Genomic DNA, 17,198 nt, shown 5'->3' on the forward strand with positions numbered 1-17,198 from the left:
GCACTGCAGGATGGACACCCCCACCCCAAGCTCCATCACCTGGGAACGCAGGGTTTGGGAAGAAGGCCTGCATCTACCTTACAGGACAGACTCACCTGAGAGGGAGGAAGGTACTGCTCCAGAGCCAGTGGGCTCTCCTCCTGTGCTGACCCCGTGACCCCCCCACCCCCCGACCCCGGGGCAGAGCAGCAGGCCTCTGGGTTTGTTTTGCTTTTAGGCAAAATGATGAAATGATTCCAAACTTTATCTGGAAAAACTAACAAGACCAACAGAATAAGTCAGTAAATTAGGGAAAATAAAGTGAGGGTGTGTGTGTATGTGTGATGCTTTCCAGTATTAAACAAGATTCCATGATCACAATGGTTCACTCCTCTTGGTTGTGCTGTAAGAATAAGCAGATCAATGGCGTGGACTTGGGTAAGCCTGAAAGAGACCCTATTATTTACAAGATAATGGATGATAAAGGAGGTCTCCTGGATCAATGTGTGGGTGGAGGGCTAGTCAATCAAGGGAACTTGGAACAACCAGCTGGTTAGCACCTCACTGGGTGAGCACCTCCTCATACCTGGGACCAGCAGCCTGGGGCTGTACATGGTCAGCAGACAAGTTTGTGTTTGGGCTGCATGATGTTTTACAAAAATATGAATGAATTGCAAACGATTTTAAATTAGGAGATTCACTTGAAAATAGGCAGCAGATCTGGCCCCAATGGGACTGTGTCTGCAGGGCCATTTCTGCATTTCTCCCTTTAGGAAGGCGTGCCTCTGTCTCTAACTGGCCCCTCATGCCAAGGCCCGTTGTGTCTCGGGGACCCTGAGTTTGAGTCTGACATCATGCATGTTCCATTACACATTCCGGGCTTATTAAGGAGTTAGTCTTGAAACCACTCATGGCAACCTACCCAGCTGGCTACCCCACAGGGACACTGGCAGAGGAACACTGCAAACCTTAAGTTTGGCCTTTCTAGGAACCAACGAGAAAAAATGAGAACCTGTCAAACGTGCAAGATGGAAAAGCTTCTGGAGCAGGGAGGGTGGTAGGATAAAGATTGGGGTAACAACGTGTTTGAAATGAGCTCTGAGGTAACAAGTCCAGTTCCAAGACGCAAATGCTGAGTGATCCCCCAGGGAGCTTGTGCAAGAAGCTCTGACACTGAGATGTTCAGGACATCACTATTTATAACACCAAGAGACTGGATACAACCTAAGTGCTCAGAAAAGGGGCAGGATGAGAGTACACTCACAAATGAGTTATAAGCAGGGACTCCAGCAGATATTTGCACCCATGTTCACAGCAGCATTATTCACAATTCACAAGTGCCCATTGATGGGTGAATGGAGAAAGAAAATGTGGTCCATCCATACAATGGAATGCCATTCAGCCTTAAAAAGGAAGGAAACTCAGACACCTGCTACAACACGGATGAATCTCAAAGACAAAATGCTCAGTGAAATGAGCCAGTGACAAAAGATTAACACTGTAGGATCCCACTTACATAAGGTCCCAAGAGCCCTCAGATTTGTAGAGACAGAAAGTAGATGGTTGGGCCAGGGGCTGGGGAGTCAGTGTTTGCTGGGAACAGACTTTTAGTTTTACAAGATGCAAGGAGTTATGAGGATGGATGGTGGTGATGGTCGTACAACAATGGAAATGTACTTGATGCTACCGAACTAGATACTTAAATATGGTTATTATGGTGGTTAATTTTATGTTATGTGTATTTTACTGCAGTAAAAAAGGAGGAGGTGAGGGAACTATAGGACATCCACTAGGAAGCCTCTGAACTGCCTCCTGAAGGTTATGCTCTCACAGCCAAGTCATGGGACAGGCATGTATCACATGATGACAGCAGTGACTGTAGCATCCGGGGAAAGAATTTTCACCAAATGCTAACAAATGGGGACATCTCTGTGACAGAGGATTTTTCCTTCTTCTCTTCATTGTCCAAGTATTCCATAATGAGGTTTAATGCCTTTGTGGGTTTTTTAATGGCCACACCCAAGGGGTGTGGAAGTTCCCAGGCCAGGGATGGAATCTGAGCCCCAGCTGACGCCTGCTCTACAACTGCAGCAATACCGGATCCTTTAACACACTGTGCCAGGCCAGGAACTGAACCTGTGCCTCTGCAGCGACCTGAGCCACTGCAGTTGGATTCTTAACCTACTGTGCCACAGTGGAAACTCCAGGTTTAATGGCTTTAATGATAAAAAGTAATATTTAAAAATAATCATTGCAAATTGGAAATAACTTTGCAATTATGCAAAACCTCAAGATACAAAAATGCAACACATAATAGAAAGAATCCCTCCACCCACCACCCCCAGCAAAAGAGAAAACCAGCAAAGGATACAGAAAGAGGTTCTTCCTAATAGAAATGTAAATATTTGGTAAATATTTGGACCTGAGCTCAACCTCAGAAATAATCAAGTATGTGCAAATTTTGCACGGAGGTACCACTTTTTACCTCTCCTCTTGGACAAATGGAAAAGGCTGGTAAATTGTGGAAATAGCCCCTGGCCATGCCATTCATGGGAATGTTTATCAGAATTCCATGTGCTCTCTGCCCCAGCAAGATCTCCTCAGGGACACCTCATAGAAACACTAGAAACAAAAGCTAAATTACAGGTTTTTTGGAGAAAAAAAAAAAGCAAACTGCAGAGCAATATATAAAGCATAACTTTTTGTTTTAAAAATATTTGTGTAGACATAGGAGAAAAAAATCTGAGAAGATATATACCTAATGAGTAACAAGGGTTAGTTCTGGGAAGTGTGAGAGACTCTGGGGTGAGGTAGTTTTCACTTTATAAACTTGTGCTGTTATTTTAATGTGTTATGAATATGTAGCATTTTTGTAACATAAAGAAAAAAGGATCATTTAACAAAACCTTTTTTCTTTTCTCTGCTTCTTCCTGATTGGTCTCTCTCCCTGGGATGTTCTCCCCTTCAGAACTGCTGGGAGAACTCCTCTTCACCCTTCAAAACCCCAAAGATCTTAGAGGAAGACTTATCTGACTTCCTACTCCCCTCAGGCCCTCAGAGACTCCCTAGTTCCTAATCAGTGTTACACAAGGACAAGGCCTGGCTATGGGACAGACAACTGCTTCTCCATTGCTGTGCATTTTTGAGCAAGTAGCCTCTTTAAATCCAGACTCCTTACCAGTAAAATAAGACCACACCTTGCAGGGTTGTGGCAGGAAGGCAAATGGTCCTCAGTCCTGGCCTTCAGACTGAACCCCTCCATTGATTTTTTGCTGCAGTAAAATGTTCCATTGTGTAAATATAACACAACGTATTTGTGTATTCTCCTGTTTTCTGCTCTACACAGGTCAGCAACAGCTGGTCTTGTTCCTCTGCCCACATGTGGGGGTTTCTCTCGGGGGTAAGCCTAGAAGTAGAATTACTGAGTCAAGGACTTGGCGCCCTCCCACTGACAAGATGACGCCAAGGAATGTTCTGAACTGAAGGTCCCAATTAACATTCCCACCAGCAGGGCAGGGGATTTTCATATCCTCACCAACACTTGGTAATGTCAGACTTTACATTTTAACATTTGTTGGGAAGAAAACAGAACCTCATTGTGGAGAGATCAGAGATCTATTCTGGAGCATGTAACTGATCACATCCTTCCCCTGCCCCCCCAGGACATGGCCAAGCTCTTGGGCCTGGCATCTATCTGAGGTCCCAAGGCCCTCTCCATGCCCCATGGACCCCAGACCAGTGCTCTCCTGTTGCACTGCGTGGAAAACACCTTCAAGTTTCGAGGTTTTGACTTTATGAATTTATTAGGAAATAAGTAACCAAACAGGTCACCTGAATGTTTTAAATGTTCACATTAAGGAAATGAATGCCTTTGGCACACAGAAGTATAAATGCAGTGTAACTGTGCAATGGATGGTGATTTCAGGTGTAGACCAGGGATCCCAGCCTCACTCTCTTGATGTGTGCAGCTTCCCTGTGCGTTGCAGGGTGATTGGAGCACTCCCGGCCTCACCCCACCCCAAGTCATGACAATAAAAAATGTCCCCAGTCATTGCCAAATGTCCCCTGGGACAGTTCCTGTTGAGAAGCCCTTGTTTAGAAAAATTACTAGTGCACTCAGGACAGCGGAGGCTGAAGACGTGGACGTGTCTACAGTCGCACAATGAACACCTTCCCCCCTGGGAATGTTGCTTTTTCCCTGACTGAATGATTTACATCATTTGAAAAGACATCTACTGTCTAAAACCAAGGTCCTTCATGTTTGAAGCTGAGACCAGAGGCCAATGCTGCTCCCGCCAACAGACCCTGCCTGTGTGTCACCCCTCTGACCACCCTTCTCAGATGCCCCAGACAGGTGTTGCCTCTCCCCCCAACACCAGGAAGTAGGAGAATGGGAGGTGACACAGCAGAATTCAGCACCCTTGGGGACAGTGCTCCAATTCCCAGGCACAGCAGGGCTGCAGGACTTGTGGGGACCTGTGCATGATTATGTGCACATGTGTACAAATATGTTCATGTGCATAGGCATGCACAGGCGCATGGAGGCATGGGAATTCCGTTGCTCCAGGTCCTCTTTCTGCTTTGTTTTTCTTCATGGCATCTCTCACCACTTGATTATATTAAACCTTCATTTGTCGTCAGTTTCTTATACCTTCCCCACTAGACATCAACTCCGTAAGGGCAAGGCTCCATCTAGTGTGTTCACCAGCATATACACCTGCAGCTTCCAGAAGAGTGCCTGGCACACAACACATGTGTAGATAGGAGCTCAAAAACATGTGGGATGGCTGGGTGGATGAGTGGGACTGGATGAGTGGATGGATAGATGGGTGTGGGGAGGGATGGGTGGATGGAAGAGTGGGTGATGGATAGGTGTGTGGGTAGATGGATGGTGGGTAGATGAATGGGTGGGTGTGTGGATGGAGAATGGGGAGTTGGGTAGCTGGATGGATGGGTAAATGGATGGGTGGATAGATGGATAGATGGGTGAGTGGATGAGTGGATGGGTAGATGAATGGATGGGTGGATGGATGGATGAGTGATGAGTACATGAATGGATGGGTAGATGGATAGATGGAAAGATGGATGGATGGATAGGTGGATGGATGGGTGGATGGATGAGTGGATGGATGGATGGATGGGTGGATGAGTAGGTGGGTGGATGAATGAGTGGATGGGTAGATGGTTGGATGGGTGAGTGGATAGGTGGATAAGTGGGTGGGTGGGTGGAAGGGTGGATGAATGAATGAGTAAATGGGTAGGTGGGTAGATGGATGTCTTTTGGAATGAATGTGTTTATATGCATGTAGGCCTTAACTCTGAAAGATGCTTTGGGCATCTGTTCTATACTCTTTCCAGAAAGACATAGGATGCCCCACAACTCAGAAGCTACCGAGGCCCATGGGTGTTGGGAGAGCTTGTGGGGTCTGAATTCTCCTAGATGCTTAGGACCAATTGTTGGAATTGGGATCAGAGCCTGACCCAGGCTTGCTCCAGGCAAGGCTGGGCTGGGGACGAGGGGACCGTGGGCAGGGAGGAGAGAGTACCTGTCCCAGCAGGCTAGTACACTTTGGAACTTGGGGGGTGGTCTCAAAAATGATGCCTTCTCTTAGATGTAAACACCCATTTGAGGCTAGATTTGAGCCTTCAGCAATCACATGAATCACCCCAGGAAGCATGTTACCTGGGTGGAGACCAGGGGAAAATGTTGCTGGGCACCATCACCACTGGCTGGGAGCATTGAGTAGGAAGATTTCCTGGAGGTCCTGGGGAGGGAAAGCAGGTCTGAGCCATGTCTACGTGGGGACCTGAGCTGAAATCATCTTGTTGTGTCTGGAGAAGAGAGGATACCCACCGCCCCGACTCCCCTTGTCTCCTTCTGGCACTGAGGGCTTCCTATCCCTTCCACCTGTCTAGTGACCCCTCCCAACTGCCCAACTCCCATCAGTCCACCAGTGTGTATGTCCCTCTAGTCCTCTGCCCATTCTTCCTTGGACCCTCCCCTGCTAGTCCTCCCTCCACTCCTGTGTCAGTCTGTCGCCCACCCACTGTCAATGCTGTTGTCCTTACTTGGTGCTAGCAGCACCCACTCTGCCTCAGTTCTGAGCTATCCTCACAGCAACCTTACAGGGAAGATACTATGATTACCCCCATTTTAGAAGTGAGATGAGGAAAGGGAGGCACAGAGAGGTTAACTGACTTCCCGGAGAACACACAGCCAGTAAATGGCAGAGCTGTCTGACCTGACAGGCCAAGCTCTTGACCTCCCAGTCTGTCCGTGCATCCATCCACCCAACCTTGTCCATCACTCAGTCCCTTCACTTACATGTCACTGTCCATCCAGCAGCCCATCCATCGCTGTCACCCATCCATCCTGAAGGTAATGCAGTTAGAGAACCAGGGGCCCTGTGGGGAGAGAAGGCCTAAACTGCCCATCTGGCTGGGCGGGGGTGGTTTAGGGGTTGGGGTGGGCTGCCCTGGGCCGGGCAGGACTGCTGGGGCTGGAGGGAATTAGCCGAGTGACTGCCAGGATCATCTAATTAGGAACGCTAGTGATAAGCAGATAGGATCGGGGTGATTAGAATCCTTTTAAAAAGCCACTCCATTAATTACGGAGACAGAGAGGGGCCTCTGGCTGCTCAGAGTACCAATTGGCTGCCTAATCGGCCTCCATCAGCTTGCCCTGGGGAGGGTTCCTGGGACTACTATGCGACCTTGGGTACGCCCTGCCCTCTCTGGGCCTCCCTGGGCATCAGGTCAAACTCTGCCTGAGCTCACCTGGTCACCCAAGGTCCTCCTCCTCTTCCCGGGCTGCGGCTCAGGGAGCTGGCTTCAGTGTGGGCCTGAGACTGGGGACTTGGAACATCAGAGGCCAGAGGCCAGGGAGGCTAGGCTGGCTCTCCAGGAGGAAGCCCCTGAGCAGAGGGAGGGTTTCACCACCCGACTGGTAACGGAGGGGGAGGCTCAGGGAGGGAAAGTGATGAACATCCAGCGAGAGTTAAGAGTGTGGAGGCCTGAGGTCGAGTCGGGTCATATCTGCTCCTCAAGGCAGCCCTGCAGAGGGACCCCAGAGGCCCTGTTGCTCCCACTGGTCTCTGCAAACACTGTTGTTTGTAGGACCTCAGGGGACACTAGTCCAAAGTCCCTCTGTGAGCAGCTGCTTTCAAGTTCATATCCTCCTTTACCGGGTGCTCACTCGCACCCTTGGCAATGGAAAGGTCTCTCCATCTTCAGGGTGCCTGAGGAGTGAGGAGCTGGGCTGGCCTGTCCCATGAGTCCTGCTGAGCATCTGCTCTCTGTGCCCTAGGCCAGCCCTCCAGCCCTGTCTCCATTCCAGCTGCACACAGCCCACACCCAGGGGCCTCAAGCTGAGCACAGGACCTGAGGCCAAGCGCGGCAGGGAGCCTGCAGATGGGCCCGAACCAAGTTCCTCCCAGGAAGACAGTGGAGGTCAGCATGCATGAGCGCCTCTCAGGGGAAGTGGGGAAGGGAGCCTCTGTAGGATTCATGGGCATCTCATTACCTGGATCCCTTATGTCTTTTTTTTTTTTTTGTCTTTTCAGGGTGTACCCGCAGCATATGGAGGTTCCCAGGCTAGGGGTCTAATCGGAGTTATAGCCACTGGCCTAAACCACAGCAACACCAGATCCAAGCTGCATCTGTGACCTACACCAGAGCTCACGGCAACGCCGGAACCTTAACCCACTGAGCAAGACCTGGGATGGAACCCACAACCTCATGGTTCCTAGTCAGATTCGTTAACCACTGAGCCACAACAGGAACTCCTTCCCCCTCCCCGACCCTGCATCTTACAGCATGTGAAAGTTCCCAGGCCAGGGAGCAAACCCATGCTGCAGCAGTGACCCAAGTCATGACAGTGACAATGCCATATCCTTAACCCACTGAAGCACCAGGGAACTCCTGGATCCCTTGTGAATTAACCTTTTTTTTTTTTGTCTTTTGTCTTTTGAGGGCCGCACCCTTGGCATATGGAGGTTCCCAGGCTAGGGGTCTAATCAGAGCTGTAGCCGCCGGCCTACACCACAGCCACAGCAACATCAGATCCAGACCGCATCTGCAATCTACACCACAGCTCACAGCAATGCCGGATCCTTAGCCCACTGAGTGAGGCCAGCGATCAACCCCACAACCTCATGGTTCCTAGTCGGATTCATTTCCACTGCACCACGATGGGAACTCCTTAACTTTTCTTTTTTTCTCTTTTTAGGGCCGAACCTGCGGCATATGGAAGTTCTCAGGTTAGGGGTTGAATGGGAGCTGTAGTTGCTGGCCTACACCATAGCTCACTGCAATCCTGGATCCTTAACCCACTGAGCAAGGCCAGGGATCAAACCCACGACCTCATGGTTCCTAGGCGGATTCGTTTCCGCTGCGCCATGACGGGAACTCCCACTCCACCATTTTAACCTCAACAAATTACCATGACCCCATTACTACCGTCGTTACTACCATTATTATTATCCCCTGTTTCCATGTCAACCAATGTTACCTTCCTCGTGTCTTCTGTCATCTCCTCTAACATCACCACCACCACTGACATCACACCATCATTTTTGCCTGTGTCATCGCCATTGTCGCCATGCCCACCTCCACACTACCACCATCTTCACCTGAGCCACTATCACCATGACCACATGTACAGAGTTATTGACTATATAACAAGTAGCAAGACATTTAACACAAGTTTCCACAACCACTGAGTGACCTGGGAGAGTAAAATCAGAGAAGCAAGTCATTGCTGATGGTGTCTATGGCTTCAAAGCAATGGATCCTAAGAACTTTCCTGGAAGCTAGAATTTCAGGATATTTTGGGAGCTCCCCCTGAATATCTCAGCATGCAGTCTCGAAGCTGCTGCAAACCTCTGGGTTGTCACCTGCCTGCAACTACCTCTTTTTTTTTTTTTTTTTTTTTCCCACTTTCCACATCTCAGGCATTGGCAGACTCTCACCTGGAACTCTGTGGGTAAGAGGATTCTGGAAAATCATCCAGAATTCTCCAGGATGCAGAGGAGACCACAGAAGAGGGTGGCGGTAAATCTGAGTTAGAAACAATCCAGAACATCACGTCTGCAATATTATCATCATCACCTTCAGCATGATGGTCATAGCACATTGTCACTTCCACTCTACGTCATCCCACAATCTTCAGCACCCCAGCTGTCCTTCCTGCCACTAACCAGTCCCAACACCGCCACTACCATGCCCATCACAGCAGCCCCACCCATCTCCTCCATGAGCCATCACTGCAGTCACCTCCCTCTCCCCATTGTCCCTTGCAATGCAATCCGAACCGCCCCCCCCAGTAGTGTCTCTCTGGATGCTGTTTCACATGTGCAGAACCTTCCTGCAGGAGTCACTCCCCCCAGGGAAGATGGCCTTGACCATGTGACATGAGCAAGACTGACATTCATTATGTCCTGAGAGGTATGTGAAGCTTCACCCAGCTCTTCCTTGCACCCCATCTGCTAAGAGGGGATCTGTTCCAAATCAGAGCCGCTCCCTCAGCCTCGGGCCTAGAATGAGAAGATACGGGGGGATACGGTTGGAGCCCGAGCAGCTGACCCGTGGGTGTGGACAAGTCAAGTGGGCAGAAAATAAATGTCTGTCCTAAGCCTCAGAGATGTAGGGGGTGATCAATCGCCATCACTACCAGCAACCACACCCAACACTCTTCTAGATCCCATCACCACCCAGCACACCTCCACCATCTCGGTGGACCACACCCCTCCAGGCCCACAATTACTGCCCCTCCACTGTGACCGTAACCACGAGCACACTCCATGACAAGCATTTCTACCACTGTCACCAACGTCCTCACCACCAGTGTCGCCATCACCTCCATTAGCGCCACTGGCACCACAATCCACACCCCAATTACCATTTCGCCCCTGCCCTGCCTCCACACCAACACTGCTCTTCGAGTCACCTCTGCTGTTTTAGCAATGCCCTGTCCGTCACCAGGCCCCCCCCCACCTCGGGGCTCCCCACGGTCGCCATAATCGGCCATGGGGAACGGGGGCGGGGTGTGTGGTTATCTTAGTACCACCAGACAAGCCTGCCAGGAACAGGCTCTAACTGGAGTGACAGAAACATACTTATGAACACACAGAAATATCTGCACCTGAGGCTACCCCCAGTGGGTTAACCTGCCATTGGTTTCCTCAAGTGAATGACATGTTAGGGATGGACCAGGGCCCACAGGGCAAGTCATGCTCCTGGTGAGGGGTGTGTGGGTGACAGCATTTATCACCCTTGGGTGGGTTTGCAAAGTGTCTCCAGTTTCTGCCTTCACGCCTCTCAGCATGTGGGTAGGTGAGAACACGCTGTCCCCTGCTAGGTGCTGGAACACAGCGCCCATGAGCATAGAGGGAGCATAACCACAGGGATGAAGAGTAGAAAAAGGAGGATGAGAGAGGGAGGAGGGAAGAGAAGGAAGAGGAGTTAAGACCAAGTGGGCCAAACAGCCACAGGCCTCCCCCAACCCCGCCAGGGCCCAGGTGTTTTCCATCCTACTTGGGGGGGGCGGGGGAGGGAGGTGAAGGGAGGAATAGGTGGTAATCAGCACTGTTAACTGAGGTTTCTAAATACGACCCAGCTTCAGAACAAAGAGAAGTTGAGGCGTGCAAATGCCTGGGAACACCTGGTTACCTCCCTCATCTTGTTTCCCAGGGCGGCCAAAATCACACACCGGGCCACGCAAAACCACAGAAATTCACTCCCTCACAGCAATAGGCTGCGCACCTCCTGGGATCTGGGGGAGCATCTCTGCTCCTCCCGAGTCAGGGGACTGCTGGCTTCCTTGTGCTGCCTCCAACACCATGCCCCCTTCTCTTTTTTTCAGTGTATCTCTCTCTCTCTGCTTTTCTAAGGACACTTGTCATTGGATTTAGGACAACCCCTCCAGTAACCCAGCATGACCTCATCTTCAGATCCCCAATTTCACTGCATCTGTAGGGACCCTTCTTCCTAACAAGATCACACTCACAGGTCCTGTGACTTGGACAGGGACTGGTCTTTTGGGGGCCACCATTCAACCCACTATACCCACTAACCTATATGTACTACCAATCCTATTTTTCTTATCTGAATTGAGTGGAACGCTTCTTTCAGTTTGCAGTCCACCACACCTTCATGCAGCCCTAGGTTAGCATCTCACTGACTTACTGTGTGACCTTGAGTCTGTTGCTGCATGTCTCTGAACCTCACTCATTCAACAAATGTATACTGATTGCCAAGCACTGTCCTAGACTCTGACAAACAGCCCTGCCTTTGTGAGGCTCATCTCGGAGGACATGATGGGATAATGGGGTGCAAGCGGGATGACCTCCAGCCCTGCCCCCACCCTGCCTGATTCCCTTCCTCAGCCCCTCACTCAACACGGACGACCCAGCCATTGGGCCATCCCAGGAGGCCCTTTCCCCCCTCCGGACCCCCATGGCTGACCCTTGTTGCCCACTTCGTGGGGATCCCAAGGCTGGTCCTGCCTCTGTTCCCAGGGCTAAGCCAGCAGCCCCAGTGGCTACAGTTCCCCATCTGGGCCCCCCACGCTCAGCCTCCCGTGCGGGGGTGGCCTGGGTATGAGGCCCAGCTGGGGGGGCATCTGCCCCGCCCAGGGCTGATGTCACAAAGGGCCAGCCTGCTCTGCGGCGGCCTGGTGGCCAGGCCCCAGCGGCAGTGCCCTCCCCTCCCCCCGCCCCTCTAGCGGAGGTGCCCACCTGTCCCTGCACTGGTACTATGAAAGGATAAACCCACAGGCAGAGCCGCCCCGGAGCCAGCAGACTCCAGCCAGGCCCCTGTCGAGGGACCCACACCACCGCTGCCACCTGTGCCCACCAGCAACCCGGGCCCTCGGCCCGCATCTCCTTGCTGCTGCACCCCTGCCCTCGGCATGGCCAACTACTATGAAGTCCTGGGGGTGCAGGCCAGTGCCTCCCCAGAGGACATCAAGAAGGCCTACCGCAAGCTGGCCTTGCGCTGGCACCCGGACAAGAACCCCGACAACAAGGAGGAGGCCGAGAAGAAGTTCAAGCAGGTGTCTGAGGCCTATGAGGTCCTGTCCGACTCCAAGAAGCGCTCGGTGTACGACCGTGCGGGCTGTGACAGCTGGCGGGCTGGCGGGGCCAGCACCCCTTACAGCAGCCCCTTCGACAGCGGCTACATCTTCCGCAACCCTGAGGACATCTTCCGAGAGTTCTTCGGGGGCCTGGACCCCTTCTCCTTTGACTTCTGGGACACCCCGTTCGTCAGCGACCGCGGGGGCCGGGGCCATGGGCTGCGCGGGGCCTTCTCAGCCGGCTTTGGCGAGTTCCCGGCCTTCATGGAGGCCTTCTCTGCCTTCGACACCCTGGGCCGTGGTGTGGGTGGCGCAGGCCGCACCACCTTCTCATCCACGTCCTTCTCCGGCTCGGGCAGCTCGGGCTTCAAGTCGGTGATGTCGTCCACCGAGATGGTCAACGGACACAAGGTCACCACCAAGCGCATCGTGGAGAACGGGCAGGAGCGCGTGGAGGTGGAGGAGGACGGGCAGCTCAAGTCGGTGACCATCAATGGCAAGGAGCAGCTCAAGCGGGTGGACAGCAAGTAGGCGCCACTTGCACCCGCGCCCACCGCCCAGGCGATGCTTAATAAATGTGCAGAGTGAGTTCATAGAAATGGTCGCCCACTTGGTGGGGTAGCTCAGCTGGGTGGCGGGCGGTGGTCGGGCTGCCTGGCGCAAGCTGGTCTTGCAGGGCTGCTGGGTTGGCTCTGGGCTCAGAACCTCCTGCGCCTGCGTCTGCATTTGTGTGTCGGGGTCATGAGGGTCAGCGGGCGGGGCGCCCGGCCAGTGAGAGAGCAGCCTCCAGGGCCCATCCCTGCTCACCTCTGAGCATGAGGCTTTTGGGTCTGGCTGCTGCCCACCCTCCCCAACCTTCACTCCCTGAGCTCTGCCCCAGAGGCCTCCCCTCTGCTCCTCCCACAACGAATGCCTCACAGCCTACGGCCCTTTGCACAGGCCACTCGCCCTCCTAAGAAGGCCCTCCCTGCACCTGATTCTGCTTTCTCAGGGCCCCTCCTGTGTCTCCTGGACCTTCTGAATTGCCTGTGTGACAGTTGAGAGACTTGTGCCTCCTCAACCACATGGCAGATTGCAGGAAGCAGGCTTTGCGCACCTTGTCCTTAGATGCTCCCCTCGCTGCACTCCCAGAATCCAGAGCAGTGCTTGGCATCAAGGAGCAGCACACATTTTGGTGGAGAAGAGTGTTCCTGAGTGTGGTGTGTGTGTGTGTGAGTGTTTGGGTGCTGGGGTGGGGGGGTGGTGATCCCAGGCCATCTATCTGGGAGGAAGTGGGTTCTGGAGGAGGATTAGGGAGCTGAGCGGCTCAGGTCCAGAGACACTGTGCCTTGGCTGGGTCCTGAGGGTGGTGGTGGGCATCCTCTGAGCAGCTTTCTGGGCTGTGGGCAGAGGTGGTAGGGGAGGAGTTCACAGGGTGCCCGTGCCCGCTGCAGGCACATGAGACGGTGGACAAGTGCAAGGAGCCGTGACATGTGATCTGAGGGCTGGGACCTCACTGTTATGATCTCCCAGTGACTCTACGTTGTAGGGCGGCTGCAGCCCAAGGGTCACATGTGCAGATGCTGTGCATACGTTTCTGTCTGTATGTGTAGAGTGTGGAGAAGTGGATGGTTGCATTAGTCTGCTGGCCCAGTAGACCATAAACTCCGCAGAAAAGGGAGCTCTGCTTTACTCGTTATTGAGCCCCTGCCCCTAACCCAGGGCATGGACATGGTATGTACTTAACAACTCCTTGTTGTACGAAGGCTTTGTGTGGGCTTGATTGTGTATGTTTCCCTGTGAGCTTGGATGAAGTCTCTACAGCTGGCCCCAGGGCTCTGTCCTCTGCATTGTGTCCTCAAAATCGGCACCAAGGCTTTGAAGGAGACATACAAGGCACAGGCCTCATATTCTCATGCACACTCGGCTAGGAGTGGAGCGGATCCAGAGCTGTTGCCCCAAGTAGAAATGAGATGCCCAGACCTTGAAACTGGAGTGAATATAATTCTGCTTTAAATAGAGGAGGTCAGGAGTTCCCGTTGTGGTGCAGTGGTTAACGAATCCGACTAGGAACCATGAGGTTGCGGGTTCGGTCCCTGCCCTCGCTCAGCGGGTTAAGGATCCAGCGTTGCCGTGAGCTGTGGTGTAGGTTGCAGACGCGGCTCGGATCCCGCGTTGCTGTGCTCTGGCATAGGCCGGTGGCTACAGCTCCGATTCAACCCCTAGCCTGGGAACCTCCATATGCCGCGAAAGCGGCCCAAGAAATAGCAACAACAACAACAAAAGACAAAAACAAACAAACAAACAAAAAATAAATAGAGGAGGTCAGGCTGGGAGACCTGGCTGAGTCACCAGTGAGTGGGCATGGAACTAGAGGTCTTAGTGGGCCCCAAGCTTTGTGTGACCAGAAGGTGTTAATGAGCAAGTGCCCAGCAAGGCTCATGTGCCCTCAGGGAAGGGAAAGCTCTTCTGTTCAGATCTTCTGATCCTATTTTGTGTTCAGCTGCAGGTCCTGCCCTGGGAGAGGGGCAGGAGCCACTTGCAGTCAGTTCAGAGGAGGTGGCTAGGGTGGGGAGAAGTTTGGAGACCCCATCCTAGAGGGCTGAAAGCCTAGAGATGGGCCTGGGTGCTGTTCTCCAAGGGGAGCCTGTTGAACTTCTCCTAGGAAGCCCACCCCATCACCCCAAGATCCCTAGGAGTTGCAGGGCCCCTCGGTGCTGCACGTGTTCAGCAGAACAGGTGACCTGACTGCACCTCTAGGCTCTGGCTCCCTGGGTGCAATCTCTCGGAGGCCCTGGGACAGGCCGGCAGCTGGAGGTTCCCTAACCACGTTACCCAAGGAGCAGGAGAGCCCTGTCTCGGACAGAAGGTTGAACCCCAGCTCCCAGTCAAGCAGTGGGACTAACTTCATAAAGCCCCCACTACAGCATTAACCACCTGACCTCTGCCCCTGCCGACCTGCTAATTTCACCAATTACTGGCCAACCGCGGCTGCGTCAAGTGGGCCTGCTTAGCCCCGACAGCTGCTGGGCAAATCCAATTACAGCCTAGCAGCCCAGAGGGCACAGGGTCCCGGGCCTGCGTGCACAGCAGAGATCTGGGAGCTTGCAAGGCTCGGGGGTTCCTGGCTACCCCAAGGACCTCAGGACCAGGCTCACCATTTGCTCCGCCCCTTCTCCAAACCCTGAACTAGAGGCACAGACCGATGATGGATGGAGGCATTCCCCTGCTCTAATCTGGCCTGGCTAAGTGGTCCACATGTCCTCAGCCACTTCTCTGCATCCTGGTCTCAATCGTTAGCCCCATTTTACAGATGGAGAAACTGAAGCCCATACAGGTTGAGGTGCAACCCAACCCATGATAAAGTCCTGCTTCCTAACTGGCATCTGAGGCATCTGAGGTCCCCACCACCTTTCTAGCCACATGTCTCGCTGGCCCCACCAGCATGGCCCACACCAGACTCAGTGTCTGTTTCTTAGGCACTCTTTTCCTCCTGTCTGGGCTACACTTCCCATCTCCTTTCGGCTCATTAAACTCATCCTCAGAGGAGTTCCAGTGTGGCTCAGCAGGTAAGGATCCAGTGTTGTCCCTGCAGTGGCTCAAATTGCTTCTGTGGTCCTGGTTCGATCCCTGGCCCAGGAACTTTGAATGCTATGTGTGTGGCCAAACCCCCCCCCCAAAAAAACGGCTTCATCCTCAGAGGCCCCTCTTCATGTCAACTCCTTGGCGAGGCCTTACCAAGCTGCCCTGGGGCAGGACATTCTGGCCCAAGAACTTCATGGGAGCCCCTTTAGGGTCTGGCTGTGTGAGGGTGCTGGGGTTGTGGCATGAGGAGGCTGGGGGCCCCCATAGAGCACCCACACTCCAGGATGCACATCTGGCTTGGGAATGTCTGGTCAGGGTCAGCTCAGGCCCACTTTCTGTGCAGGAGGGCCCTGAGCTGCTCTGGCCCCAGCTCAGGCCCCTCCCCAAGTGGGCTTATGAGGGGTGAGGCCTCACCTTCAGAATGTAGCTCCCCACCCCCACTGCTGCTCCTGGGTCCTGTCTGGTCATCACTCACCTCAATGGGGCCCCAGCCTCCTCCCTGGCCCCCCTGCCTCCTCCCCTCCTCTCTCTCATCCTGTTCTCATCCCAGCAGCCAGAAGGATCTTGTGAAAACTGAGAGTTTTTGGAGACACTCAAACTAAAAGCCAGATCCTCACAGTGGCCCCCATGACCTCCCTGGGGCCACTCTGCCAGCCATACCAGCCTCTCCCTGTCCTGCACACACACACAGGCACACTCTTGCCCCAGGACCTCTGCCCTGGGCCCGCTACCTGGAACCCTCCTCCTAGGTCTCCCCGCAGCTCCATCTCCTCCATCCCCTTGGGTCTATGCTCATCTCCCCGACCTCCACTCACTGTGCTGCAGCCCCTCCCCTCCTCCTTTCTGAAGTGGGACTTTTGCACAGACTGACCTGGTTCCTGAAATCTCTCCGCTCAGTACCACCCACTCCTGCCAGCACACCCTCAGGGAGACGCCGCCACTCTGGGTCCCCACCTCCCTCTGAGGGACCCTAATCCTGTGGGGAAGGGGTGGTCTGCCCAACACTGGGTGGACAGCATGGCACCCCAGCATGTCCCTTGGGCATGAGGATTCAGTGACTCTGGAACCTCTTACAAGGGAGGACCACAAAGCCCTGGGGAGGGATGTACCTTGGCTACAGAGCAGGTGGGGAGCCGGGTCTGCAAGCTCTGACTGAGTGGCCAGGGCTCTGGCTTCTCCGTGGAAGAAGCAGCCCTACTGAGCAGCCTCTACGGCTTCTCCTATTCACTTTCCCAAAGCTATGCACTGACCCCCAAAACAGCGATGGCTATTTGCTCCCATTTTACAGATGGGGAAACCAAGGTTCAGAGCCTTAGAGACTTGGACAAGGTCATGCAGCCAGGCTGGAAGCCTGTTTGCCCCCCTCCTCCTCTCCCCCTGCGCCCGGGCTTGGGGTGGGGTGGGTGGGGCCCAGGCAGCCTCCTGCCTGCCCGCGCCCCCCTCCCCTAGCCAGTCGATGTTATCGCAGCTGATTTAATTTCAAAGACGGATTGAGCTGTGGCGGGAGGGAGAGCGGCTAATCGCAGCCGCCATCTGCCCCGTTGTCATGGGGATGGGCTCCCAGCAATCGTGCAGGGGCTGG

At 53.5% G+C, this 17,198-nt stretch overlaps 1 protein-coding gene across 1 annotated transcript; it reads left to right on the forward strand.

Annotated features, from left to right (window-relative positions):
• On the forward strand, nucleotides 8,919-14,082 carry DNAJB8 (DnaJ heat shock protein family (Hsp40) member B8). Its single transcript, XM_021069439.1, has one exon. It carries the CDS (start codon nucleotides 11,888-11,890, stop codon nucleotides 12,581-12,583), a length of 696 nt encoding a protein of 231 aa, XP_020925098.1. The 5' UTR covers nucleotides 8,919-11,887; the 3' UTR covers nucleotides 12,584-14,082.

Source organism: Sus scrofa, chromosome 13 (genome assembly GCF_000003025.6).
Source record: "Sus scrofa isolate TJ Tabasco breed Duroc chromosome 13, Sscrofa11.1, whole genome shotgun sequence".
NCBI lineage: Eukaryota > Metazoa > Chordata > Mammalia > Artiodactyla > Suidae > Sus > Sus scrofa.

Coding starts and splice junctions, on each gene's coding strand:
- DNAJB8 (XM_021069439.1), top strand. CDS start 11,888: ATGGCCAACTACTATGAAGTCCTGGGGGTGCAGGCCAGTGCCTCCCCA.